Source organism: Excalfactoria chinensis, chromosome 2 (genome assembly GCF_039878825.1).
Source record: "Excalfactoria chinensis isolate bCotChi1 chromosome 2, bCotChi1.hap2, whole genome shotgun sequence".
Taxonomy (NCBI): Eukaryota; Metazoa; Chordata; class Aves; order Galliformes; family Phasianidae; genus Excalfactoria; species Excalfactoria chinensis.
Window position 1 is genome coordinate 120142756 of NC_092826.1, and position 12554 is coordinate 120155309.

A 12554-nucleotide genomic window follows, 5' to 3' on the forward strand; every position below is an offset into this window, starting at 1 on the left:
AGTTGAATAGTGCTGCTTGCTTTATGCAGGTGGTGAGATGGTTCCTGACACGTTGGTGGTGACAGGAAATGTGGCAGTGCCAGCGGAGGTCACTTGTGTTCACTGTGCTCCTTCTCAGGTCTTGCTGAAGTAAATGGAGGAATTCCCTTTCTCTTTAGCTAACAGTGCACTGCAGTACACAGCCTTCTTGGGAACAGCTCTGGTGTCAAAGTCACTACTTCAAACAAGTATAGCCAAAATGCAGCACTAACTGTCTCTCTATTTTAGTCTCTTTTAAGCTAACACAGGACAAATGTGTTTTGAAATTGACAAACCTTTTGAATATTCACCTGATCTATAGCCATACGTGGCAACTGTGTGTGCCACCTTACCCATCATGCTCGTGTTGGAAATGAGTGGATATATCTGATCTGTTATCAGGACATTTTGAGCAGTGCAGCACAATTAGTTCTACTGAATCTATGCACAGACTCTTTCAACAGATTTAGACATCATAAATTTTGCTTTTATGCAGTTTAAGTAATCGGTGGTAAATAGGTGGCTTCCATTTGTCAGATAACAAGAGCTTGTTCTTATTTGTGTTTTCTAGTCCCTCACGTAAAGTCTGAGAAAGTGGTGGTTCACAGTTGTGCTTATTTCAAAAGTTAAGGAAAAACAAATATTGCAAAGAACTGTGTGCAGTAAATCATGAAAATCATTTTCAAAGTATAGAAATATGCAGAAATTACCTTAAGTTATAAAGCTGGTAAAGATGTTAGGAAGGAGATGTTGGTACAGATAAGGACACTGAGGTAAGTGGCTTACATGCAGGGCCACAATCTGCAGAATTTTCACTGTGTGAATAGGAAAAGCAATACCAGGAACCACAAATAGCAACCATCACAGTGGGTGTGTGTTTAAATGGCATACAGGGATTTGTGCTGCTCCTGTTCAGGTAATGCCTGGCTGCGTGTAAAGGAGAGAAAGATGACGTTTCTTGGCCTTTTGTCTTTTGTTCCATGTGCACACAAAACTAACTCTTTTTTTTTTTTGCTTCTCTGTTTTTAGTTCTGAAAAATTCCAGGCATATACAGGAGGCTGAGCTTTAGACAATGTGTGCTTCCTTATCACAGAATCAGAATTGTAGGTGTTGGAAGGGACCTCTGGAGGTCATTGAGTCCAACCCCTTGCTCAAGCAGGTCCACTACAACAGGTCCCGTGTATCAGGTACCTATGTGTACCGTAGGCTGATTGCATGCTGGCTGTTAAGCACCGCCAAAATTCTTCGGTAGTTCAGGGCAGGTGGGTCTTACAGGATACAGATTTATGACAAGTACTTCTCCTTTTCCTCTGCACATTATTGCCCCAACTCCAAAACCGTGTTTTTGTTCTGACCAATCTAAAAGTATTTCAGAAAATGCTGCTCCAGTCTTGCTGACCAAGGTGTCGTACCAATGAACAAACAGGCTCTGTAAGAAATTTGCACCTGGTTTCCCACAGTGGTGCCTGCTTCATTCTCCTAAAAATGATTTTGTTTGATATAAGATTATCTTTAGATCCAAGAACACTGTATTTAAGAAAGGATACATAATAATCAGCCCCAGATATAAATACTGGGCAAGACAGTAACCGTTGAATATTTATTTCCCTGTTTTACTCCTGTGTTTACTAATTACTTCCTTTTTAATACATGGATATGCAGCATGTTACACTGAAGACATTGCACTACACTACCTTAGTAATTCCTTGAATACATTAGAATGATATGATACAAGGGATTAAAAAGAATGAATTTGGATTTTCTATCAGGAGCTGTCATTACTAATCTTTGTTTATTTACTTTGTGTGTATCAATTTTGTCAACTTTAGCCAATTTAGTCTTTTTTTTTTTCCCCTTCTATTTTACTACTCGTTTTCACAGTGAATTTTGCAGTACTGTTGAAACATGAGACTTCTTGTTTTGTGAAAGTCAGCTCTTGATCCTGCCTTGAAAAATACAGGCCATCCAGTCCCATCTCTTCCTATGAAGCACTGTAGTAATGTATCCTTACAAGGCTTAAGTATTCAAAAAGCACGCTTCTTCTGTCATCCTGTACAGTACCTGCTTCTTGTCATTCAGGTTTGCCTGTGCATCTCTGAAAAGCAAGAACATGGAATCCAGTTTGCATGAGATTTACTTAGCACTTTAAAAAATGTTGAGTAAAATGCATCAGGAACTGCTGTGACGTTACCCTATGAGACAGTACAGAAAATCCAGCAGGACATATGATTGTGACATATGTTGTGACTCCTTTTTGTGTCAGGTGGAGGGTTATTGTTTCCTGTGTTATTTTAGGTTACGTTGGCATCACTATGCAGTTGACTATCTCAAGTGTAGATAGATTAGGTTATTAAACTACTGAAGAATAAGTAATAACTTATGCAGCTATACAGTCTTTGGAAGATGAGTCACTGATTTTATTAAAGTTGGAAAGAGGTTATCAACTTAGATTTAGATTTTATTTTTGGCACAACTCAACTTCTGAATGTAAATGGAAAGGAGGAATTTGTAACAAGCAGTTCACTTGTCATCTACCCGTGAACAGAGACTGCATTTTGCTGCATCCCATCTTGCAGAAGGTATAGCTGGGAGCCTATGGTAACTGCTGTGCTCGTTGCATTTGAATTAAACAAATTCAGTATTCAGGCATCAGTTTTATTTATGTGTTGAGCAATTTAGAGAATGCAAAAAGGAAAGCAAAATGCTCCTGGGGAAGGTGCTCTGTGGAAAATCTGAAACATTTAAGAGGGGGTGTACACGCACTTCCCATGAATCCAAGGATCTTGAGTTCTGAAATGGAAGCCTATGGGATCTTACAGGGAGCACACTCCATGTCACAGTGCCGAGTGTACATTTGTGTGCTCCAGGGTCGTAAAAGAGTGCCACAAGTAGGTCATATGGCAACTGCTGACTGTGCAGAATCTGCCAGACAAGAAGAACAAGGTTCTTCTGACATGAGGGTGATCTGTCTGCCCCTGGCAGAGAGATCTAACAGCAGCGCACAGGGCAGGCACCAGTACCAGCAGGCTGCTATTTGCCATAGGTAATCATCCAGCTGGGATTTAAAATCCAATGAGATGAAGCTGTTGGCGTGTGGAGCAAGTACTCTGAAAAACTGGTCAACTGTAGGGTTAGTCCTTAAAGCTGAAGTGCTGCAGTCATTACTAGCCTTCATAAGATTCATTTCTGTTCCTCACCTATTAATGATCACCCTTCGCAAAGAAAGTGAGCAAGAAATGGCCTAACAAGAAATGTTAGGACTGAAAAAGACAGCATTATGCTATAAACAAGGAGAGGTGCAGAGAGCATCTTGTCAGACATACTTTTCCTTGGAGTAAATCTCTCAGCAACTGAATCCGTTAGTGACTTGGGTGGCGCGGTGAGTAAATGCGCTTGGCCTTTCCATCTTTTGGGCACAAATCTTGGCTTCTGTCGAATATGAAAATGAGTTTTGGTGGTTTCACGGGAGCAGACATTTGTCTGCATCACAGAACTGCTGCGGCTGGCACCAGGGCTCACCGCAGCTCGAGGAGGCCCAGCACAGAGCACAGGGTGCCACAGGCCGGGCCTAGGCAGCATGAGGCCCTGAACGCCTGCCCAGGCAGCCCACACCACGGGGCTTCAGCCAGTGCTATTTACTTCACCTTCAAGAGCATCTATTCCTCTCTGTCGCTTTTGCTGTCTCTCTCCTCCTCACACACACTTAAAGAACAAAAACATCTTTTATAGAGCTAAGCATTTTAAATAATTTTTCCAAGTCAGAAAGGGAGAGACTGGAAAAAATTACAGCGCAAAGCTCAACTTGCAGATGAACGATTGCCTTGTCATTCTAATATCCCCTTTCCTTCCCTTAAAGCTTGTTGCTGAGTGGGCTCTAAGCAGGAATGCTGGCTGGGCCCAGCTGGGGCGGGTCTGAAGGAGAGGGCGTTGGCCTGCCCTGCCTGCATCACGCTGCTCCTTCTGCGTGGCAGTTCTGTGCTGTGCCCAGCAGATAGTGAATGGGTGACATCTATCTGCATGGCATCTGCCTGTCTGAGATAGATAAACTCATTTATTTTATCTGATGCTGAGGACAAGAAGGGACCCTGTTACTATTTTGGGGGAGGACAACAGGGCTGGGAAAATGTCTCACAAACTCCAGGAACCCAGTAGAAATGCAGAGAATAAGTGTTTGAGACTAAGAGTTGCCATCGTCCCTGCCAAGATGACCAGGATTGTTTTAATGAATGGACTGACTCGAGGTGTCTGCCTGCTGCTGGCAGGAGCTCCAGGTGGACTACAGTGCTGTGCTGCAGGCAGTGCCATGCTGTCACACTGCCTGTTTCTGCACCAGCGTGGTCAGTCAAGAGTAGTCCAAGTGTCTCTGCATCATCATGCAGTCTGCCAGGGAGGCATGTCCTACATAGCAATGTACGCAGTGCAGGTGCAGCTGGCATGACAAGTGCATTCAGAGGCTTCTTAAGACTCACGCACTTTTGAAACAGGAACGTAGGTCTTGGCATTACTAAGTGTTTTACAAATGTTATCACCCAAAAAAAAAAACCAAAAAAAACCAAAAACCAACCCAACCCCAAAACACAAACACTTAAAAGATGAGATACTTTGAACTTAGAGGCTTGTTCATCTGCATCTTCTCTTTTGACATCTAGAATTATTTCACTAAGACTCCTCAGAGCAAAAAGAACCTATATCCAATGTCAGAAGTGCCAACTCACAAAAGCATGGTGGAGCAGGTGACTGCTGATGAGGATGAGACAAAGCAGCATGTCCTGAACAAAGGGAAAAAGCTCTATCATACGTTTTTTGAGTGTGAAGCTGTATTTCCTGTTTTGCTACGTGGGACATGGTTCTCATAACGCACATGTTCCAGTTCACTTGCCCAGCTATTGTGTTTGTCATCTGAAATACGTCCCTGTTTTTAAAATATGTTTGGTATATGTGATCCCAAGAGGAGACTGCTTTCCGTTAGCAGACTGTTTTTCTTCTTCAAAAGCTAAGGAGAAGGTAGCTAAGGTTAAAAGTGTGGGGGGAACTAGCATTTACCAGGAGTACTTCGTTTAAAAGGTTGGGCTGAATGAAGGGCTTTCAAGCAGTGAGGAGACAGATCTTACAGACTAGTGGCTTCCAGAGAACAGAAGAGTCTAAGGCTGCTGAAATTTGGACCCAACGGATGCCTGACTGTCATTCTTCAATGCTTTTAGGTATGAGAGGCTGAAATTCTTGAGCACTTGAAAATTATGTACTGGCAGGATTAACCTGAGTGTAGTGAAAGCAGAAACTATTCAGGCTGCCCCAAACATACTTGTCAATAAACCTCAACCATGAGCTGTAATAGCTTTGGTATCCCAGTTTTGTTATGTTTGCATGAACACTGTCACACGTACATTTTGTGATGGTTTTCTATCATGTGGTAAATACCTGTGGGAGTTATACTGAGACCACCAGACTCTTTCCCATCTGAATCTTTGTCCAGACTTCTGAAAACCTGGAAACACCTTAAACATTTCTCCTTCTCAGTGTCTCCAGTTCTCTTTTTCTTTTGTCACACAATCTAGTAAGCAGTTCTTCCTGGGAAGAGACTGTTCTTAAGAAAATTATGGTAAATCCCTATTACTGAAACTCTGAAATTCTGAGGGCAGAGATTGTCTTTTTGTTCTGTGCTCTGAGTGACCAGCAAAGTAACAGGATCTTTGTTCGTGTTGGATTAGCCCTACTGCAATAAAAATAACAATAAGCCTTTGGATGCTTTGGCAGCAAGTATTCCCTTTATGCTCTGGTTAATTTTCCAGTTGTACTTACTCATCTGTTTGAGAGTAACCAAGGGAGCTGATGTCCTGCAGTTTTTCAGGTCTTACAGTCAGATCTCTTGTTTGGTATTTTCTGCAGGTGGCAAGTCTGGTAGCCTGATGGTTTTGATCTCCATCTCTGCTGCCTCAGTTTGCACAGCAAAAAGAAAAATGGTTATTCCTTTTGAAAATGGGTAACTTTATAACAGTTCTCAGAGCATCTCACAAAGCATTTCTAATAACATTGAAGGTCGTTCTAGAAGCTGTTAGCAAATTAGTACCAGTCAGAATATATGCAGTGTTTTCAAAGGAATTGGCAAACTGCCTCTTTTCTGCTCAAAGCATTTAGTATTCAGATGTTGTGGTGTAAAGTAAAGATGAACCGGGGTTGCATTTACCAGATTACTTGTAAGAAATAACAGGAGCTTCAGGATGTGTCATCTATTTTACTACATTCGAAAAAAGAAAGATATTTTTGTAAAATAGATGCACGGATTTGTAGCTGATAAGCTTTTTTACTTCAGTACTATTAACTTGAAAAAATGCATTAAAACATAGATACTCAGTAAAAGTGTGTTGAACAGTGTGCTGGTTCAGATCAACGTATCAGGCAATGTATGACTTCCGGCCAAACATCGTGTTAAATACTTGCAGGATTTCCCATAGCGGATCTTACTTTAATCAAATAATTCAATCGTTTCATTTGTAAGTACAATAGAAGGGCAGGGCTTGTGTTTACAGAGAATTCCGTATGGAAATCCTGTATTAATTGAAGTACGTTTACTTCACTTAGGACGGTGTCCACATCCTAACTCTTTAAATAGAAGGCCTTTTGCTGGTGCTTGTTTCTGAGTGGCGTTGACATACAGAGCTGGCTCGTCACGTAGAGAAAATCACGAGGAAATGGCATGAAAGATAACTAGTGCACACAAGAGAATAATGCCTAACTAAAGAAGACAACTCTGTTGGTCACTGACTATAGTGGATGTAAAATAATAAAATTAATGAAAAATAGTTTGGTCCCTATGGACACTGTCTGATTAAGATGCTGTGTCTTGTTCAATCTTGTTTGGGCTGCTCCAAAAGTAATACCTTGTTTTATTGTGTTGGCCCATGACATCAAAGGTGGATGTTGGTGTTATGGAAGAAGAGGTTGAACCTTCCCAGTATATGGTAACAAGTTGTTGCCATGTGGCAGAGGGCAGCAGATATGGAGGAATGGTGTCTGACATGGAAGTGCATATGAAGCAAAGGTGTGAAATTGAATTCCTTTGTGTGGGAAAAATTGCACCCATTGATTTTTATCAATGCTTAGTTAATGTTTATGGAACCCTAACGGTGGATGTGGGTACAGTGGGGCAGTGGGTGGTGCATTTCAGCAGTGATGACAGTGATGTGAAGGGCAAGCCATGTTCCAGACAGCCGTGCAGATTTATACGAGCACAGCATGCAGCTCTTGTTCGTTGCTAGCAAAAGTGCATAGCTAATGGTGGCGACCGTGTTGAAAAATAGTGTTTTGTAGCTGAAAATTTATTCTATCAAATAGTTATTTTCTTCTTTGTGTCTGTCATAATTTCCTTATAAATAAATAGGAGGCATTACTTTTGGAGTGACCTACATATTTTCAAGATTATTAGCACAGGCAATGCCAGATGTTGTCTTTCTGTAACACTGCAGATTCATTTAAGGTATGCTTTAAATTATTGTCTTTTTAAGGCAACAGCAGTGTTTCTTGTGAGTAAACACAAAGTGCTTCCAACCAGCCCCATGTAAGATATGGAGGTTTGTTAGCAGTAGACCATTTAGAGTTTCACATATAAAAGGGAAAGATATCATTACTCTGTGATAGTATTATGGCTCAATAATAAAAGACTAGAATTGCACTCCTTAGAGTTCCTAATTGTGCGATGTCAGAAAACGCCAGCATTAAAATAAGCCCCACACAGAAGAATTTGATGGAGAATCAGCGTTTCCTTCTGCAGTGAGTTGGAAGTTTCACGTTGCTTCTATATTGTATACAGTGAAATCTTCCTTCCTTTTTTTAGCAAATAATAATTCTGCTGTGGTTGAAAGGATAATTTTGCCAGTGTATTAAGTAGCAGGCAAAAGAGGTGTTTTAGAACATTTTTAGGTAAATGTAGGTCAACACAAAGAAATCATGCAGTTGGAAATATTTTCCAGTGTTTACGTTCAGATGTTCAGACCTGTCTGGCTCCTCTCTATTTGCATGTGTTGGGGTTATAGGCAGTCCGACTACATTCCACATTGATTTATACAAATATATTACAGATTATTAACTTCCCGCCAAATACCACCAAATTTAACTTTTCAGGAAGGTTTGTGACTTTTTCACAAAACTGATTCACTGTGCAAGGGCATCTCCCTGTATACCCCATTAAGAGAATCACAAAGAGAATACTATATATCCCTATGAGTAATGTGCTGTTAACAGTCATTAGGCTCCCATAATCACTCAATAAATATTCATTCATGTGATGATTAGAGATTAAGCACAGATTACATTTTCTTGAAAGAGGTAGGCGATGGTTTCTCCATGTTCTGTAACTCCAGTTCCCAAATTATTACTCACTGAGAAGCTCTTTCAGGCTAAAAGGAATGTGCACGCATCCATTTTCAAAACATAATGTCTAATGAAGAACTTTCAAGTGTCTGACCAAAGACTATTTAGGAAATGCTATTAAAACGGGACCAGAGCCATAGCATGTTAAATCTGTACCATCTCAAATGAAGCGTAATGCTCTTTTAAACTGATTGCAGTCTTCGCAGATAGTTTTGCCAATCCTTATCTTCCCTTCCTATGTGAAATATTTTCGTATTTAAGATAAGAAGACTCTGTACAAGGTACTTGCCTCTACTGTTCTCAGGTGACATTTTAAAAGTGTCCCCCAATGCTTTGTGTGTCATCTGCTGTCTACAGATCCTGTATATAAAGCACTTAGTCCTAGGAAAAAGATGAAAACATTGCTTGAAAAGAATGATCAGAAGTCCAGCACTTTCCACAAAGTAAGCGAGCAGTTATTCTGTGTGAGAGGATAAAAGACACATGTAATAAAAGAATACGACTGCTATGACATTGACCAAAATAAGTAGTACTGCTTTTGAGGTTTTTCAGTTTAACAGTGTAGATATCTTTCTTAGTAATAGTATTAATGTATGTTCTTAGATCTACTGTCGCCTTATAAAAGTAGCAGTTGATTTTCTGCCTTACTTTAGAGAGAGGCAGACTAGTCCATACAATTTTTCAACTAAGTGAATACACACATCAGTAAAGTATGTGAGCAGGGAACAGCTTTCTTCCATCTGTAGGATGATTTCCTGTTAGGACTTCTTTTAGAAGTGGGGCTTGAGGGAGGATGGTGAATGTGATGGTCGGTGGTACAACAATAGGTGTGAAGTACTGAAGGATGGGCAGAATTCTGTGTAGAAGATAAAAAGCTGGCACAGTAGACGAAGCAGAGAAGGTGAGAAAGATCCTAATTAAAAAAAGAACAATAGAAAATAGAGTAATCAGATAGGAATGCAAAGTTACGAAGAGCTTTGAAAATGAGTTTGAATGTGATGTTTTGCAACATGGTAAAATGATAAAGAAATTCCTGTAGAAGAGTGGCAGAAAGTGATGAAAGAAAGCTTTCTTAGCAGTGGCATCTTGTGCCTAAGGCTTTTTTCCAAGCTGTATCCTGACTCTGAATGTATTCCTTGCTTCTGGAAATCTGCAGGAGTAATCAGCACAAAAATTCAGTTTCTAGCAAAGAAAATTTAATTCTAAAGGCACATAGTGGTGAACATGAGAGTTATGCGGGAAGAAACTGAAGGTTCATGCAGGCAGCCTGTATCTTTTTTTTCCTTAGAGATGTTACTTATATTGTGTTTTTGAGAAGGAGTAAGGTTGATGGAGCATAGACCATGGATAAATGTCAGGTCAGATTCTGTATTAACTTTGGTTGCTCTGTCAAGAGAATACTTTCTTTTCATATAATTATTTTACTTTGATAAGCCGATGAGTTCTTATTACTTAATCCCATATTATAATCCCTACATGAAAGAGGTCATATTATCAATGTATCAGTAGTTATCTGATGAATCAAGAGCTTGAAGTCTGCGTTACCTTTGGAAAGCTCTTTTTTTTAGTTCTCTGTGCATTTAAATAGGTATGTGTGAGCTGCAAGGTATGTTTGTGCCGGTTCCTGTAAACTTACCTTCTTTTTTCCTTCCCTCCTCTCAGATTGTTTGATGTGTGCACCGTGTCACGAACAGACAGAGAAACCAAGTTAACATTGGTGTTTGAACATGTGGATCAAGACTTGACTACTTACTTGGATAAAGTTCCAGAGCCTGGAGTGCCTACTGAAACTATAAAGGTATTTAAGACTAATGTTGCATTTCAGAAAATGTTAGATAAAGAGGACCCAGATAAATCACAAAGACCTTACTCAGGCAAACTGCATTTTGACCACATTATGTCATATCAAAATTGAGTAAAGCCCAGGTTGGGACACAAGCTGCAGAGCAACAGTCCGCATTCACTGACCAGTGTATTTTCTTGGTGGAAATCTTGTAGTTGCTTTTTTCTCTTGGAGATTTTTAATTCCTGTGACTCTTTCCTGTTTTAGTGCAGGCCTACCAAATTTGTTCCAAACCATTGAGAATGACCTTTGCTCACAGCTGTAGGCAGATCATTCCATTACTGTTTAGTCCAAGACTGCCTGAATCTTCCCTAGGTAGAGCACTAGGAATTGTTACCATGTATAAGATAAGTCCTGTGCAGCTACACCTTCACTTTACTTTTGGTTTCCCTGAGAAGCTCCTTTCATTCCATGTCATGTCCTTCTGTCTGACATATGTAGGTTTCTATACCTGTCTGTATCTCTCAAGAGCAGGTAATGTTCACTATGGATCTGTGGGGCTTGAATTCAGTCTCTGCAGTGCACAGAGGCTCAAGGAAGAGGGTAGTACAACGAGGTGTTGTAGAGGCTGGAAAGGCTCTCAGTAACTAGGAGGATGGGCATTAAGTTTTCGCATCACATCATCTCATATTCTGCATTTGCAAGGGAAGACCTCTTCCCAAGATAGAATGTGCTTGTATTACTGGTACTGAAACACGTATTACAGCTATTCTGCTGGGAATTTCATTGTGAAGTACTACATCAAAGATCACAGATTGAAATGTATGACGAAACGTTTAAGCCTGGGAAAAGAAGCAGAAGGGCTGATATTCCCACATTTTGACTAAATATCTAACATTACTTTTTTTGTGATGAAAAGTACGGCGTGCTTTCAGAGAATGATTGCCTTGCATTTGTATAAAACCTTTCTGGAGGTATGTTGTGTCTTCTTAGGCTGGCAAAAGACCAGAGGGAGGAAAATAGAAAACGTACGACCTATTTGAAATTTAGTAGTAGTAGAACTTTATGTTAACAGCTTCAAGCTCAGATGTTGTCTGATCTTTGAGTACGAAATAATATTACACAGATAAAGATCTTTTCACTTGTATCAAACTCACAAACATATAAAGTCATCCAGTTCCAAAAACTGCATTTTTAAGCAGTATTTTATCTAGAGGATAAAATTAAACTTAAAAAAGAAAATGAGTACAGCTTTGATTCAGTCCCTGCAAAAGACTGGCGTGTACCTCTAGCAATTAAGGGGCTCTTTTATGTTAATGCTTTAAGGCTTCCGTAGCCTTCTAGAGCACTGATGGTACTTAAGGGATCCGTGTATCAATGTATCTAACATTGTAACAACACAAAAGGTAGCAGGCATACTGTCATACTGGATAATTGAAATAGATGGGAACTGAACCACTGAGTCTCTGAAATCTGAAACATCTTTTGAGCTATGTTGCATGTAAAGCAATTGGAAGAAGTGAGCACTGTGCTGAAAGGCTTCCAATTTTCTAAAACCCTGCTCTAAATTCGTGCATGTATATTGTAATATGAATGCACAAATACGCATTTCATGGCACTTTATACTTGTGAAGGAAATCATTGGTTTTACTTTTAGAAAGTGCTATTCTGCTTACACAGTTTACTAGTTCAACCCAGTTGATATATCTGATAATTGACACGGTAAAAGGGAGAAATTTGGCCATGCAGAAACAAGGAAGGAGAGTTCTGTTGTTTGATGTACAGAGTAAATCTCACCAGAAGAAGTTAGTGAGGGTAAAATTCATCTTTTCAATAGGAGAAGAAAAGTGTAAAGAGGCTGTTCCGTAGAATCGTAGACTGACCTGAGTTTACTTGGTCATCTCTGTTGATTTTAACATTTGCACAGTAGCTGTTGTGTCCTTGAGTTCTGCTTAGCACTGAGAAAAAATAAAATAAAATAGGACCAGCTGAATTAAATTGGACCTTATTGCTTCACTGTTCGTGTACCTTAAAAACATCCAGTTTATTAATGGGTTTGCTGATGGGTCGCGACCATTGGTGACATGATGGAGGTTCTCAGGGCTTATTCCTAACACATTTCAACATCTTTCTAATGATGATGTCATTATGAAGTTCCTGGTGGACACTGTGGCAAAGCACGCGTCTCTTGTGGAAGGGAAATACTGCCATTTTGCAGCAACTGACCATTTAACCTAGAAAACATACATCATTAAATTACTAATCTGACTTTTTATACTTTGGCTTTTGAGGTTAATATGGATTCATACTTCATTTATTTTCCAGATTTGCGGACAATTTGTGTAGACTATTTCCACTCATTACTAGCACAGCACAAAACAACTG

The 12554-nt window shown here is 39.9% G+C and overlaps 1 protein-coding gene across 1 annotated transcript in view; it reads left to right on the plus strand.

Annotated features, from left to right (window-relative positions):
• CDK6 (cyclin dependent kinase 6) overlaps nt 1–12554 on the plus strand; it is a 132864-nt gene that overhangs the window by 19577 nt on the left and 100733 nt on the right. Inside the window, exon 3 of the mRNA XM_072328405.1 lies at nt 10049–10184. Coding sequence (XP_072184506.1) covers nt 10049–10184 — 136 coding nt within the window. The remainder of the gene's footprint in view (nt 1–10048; nt 10185–12554) is intronic.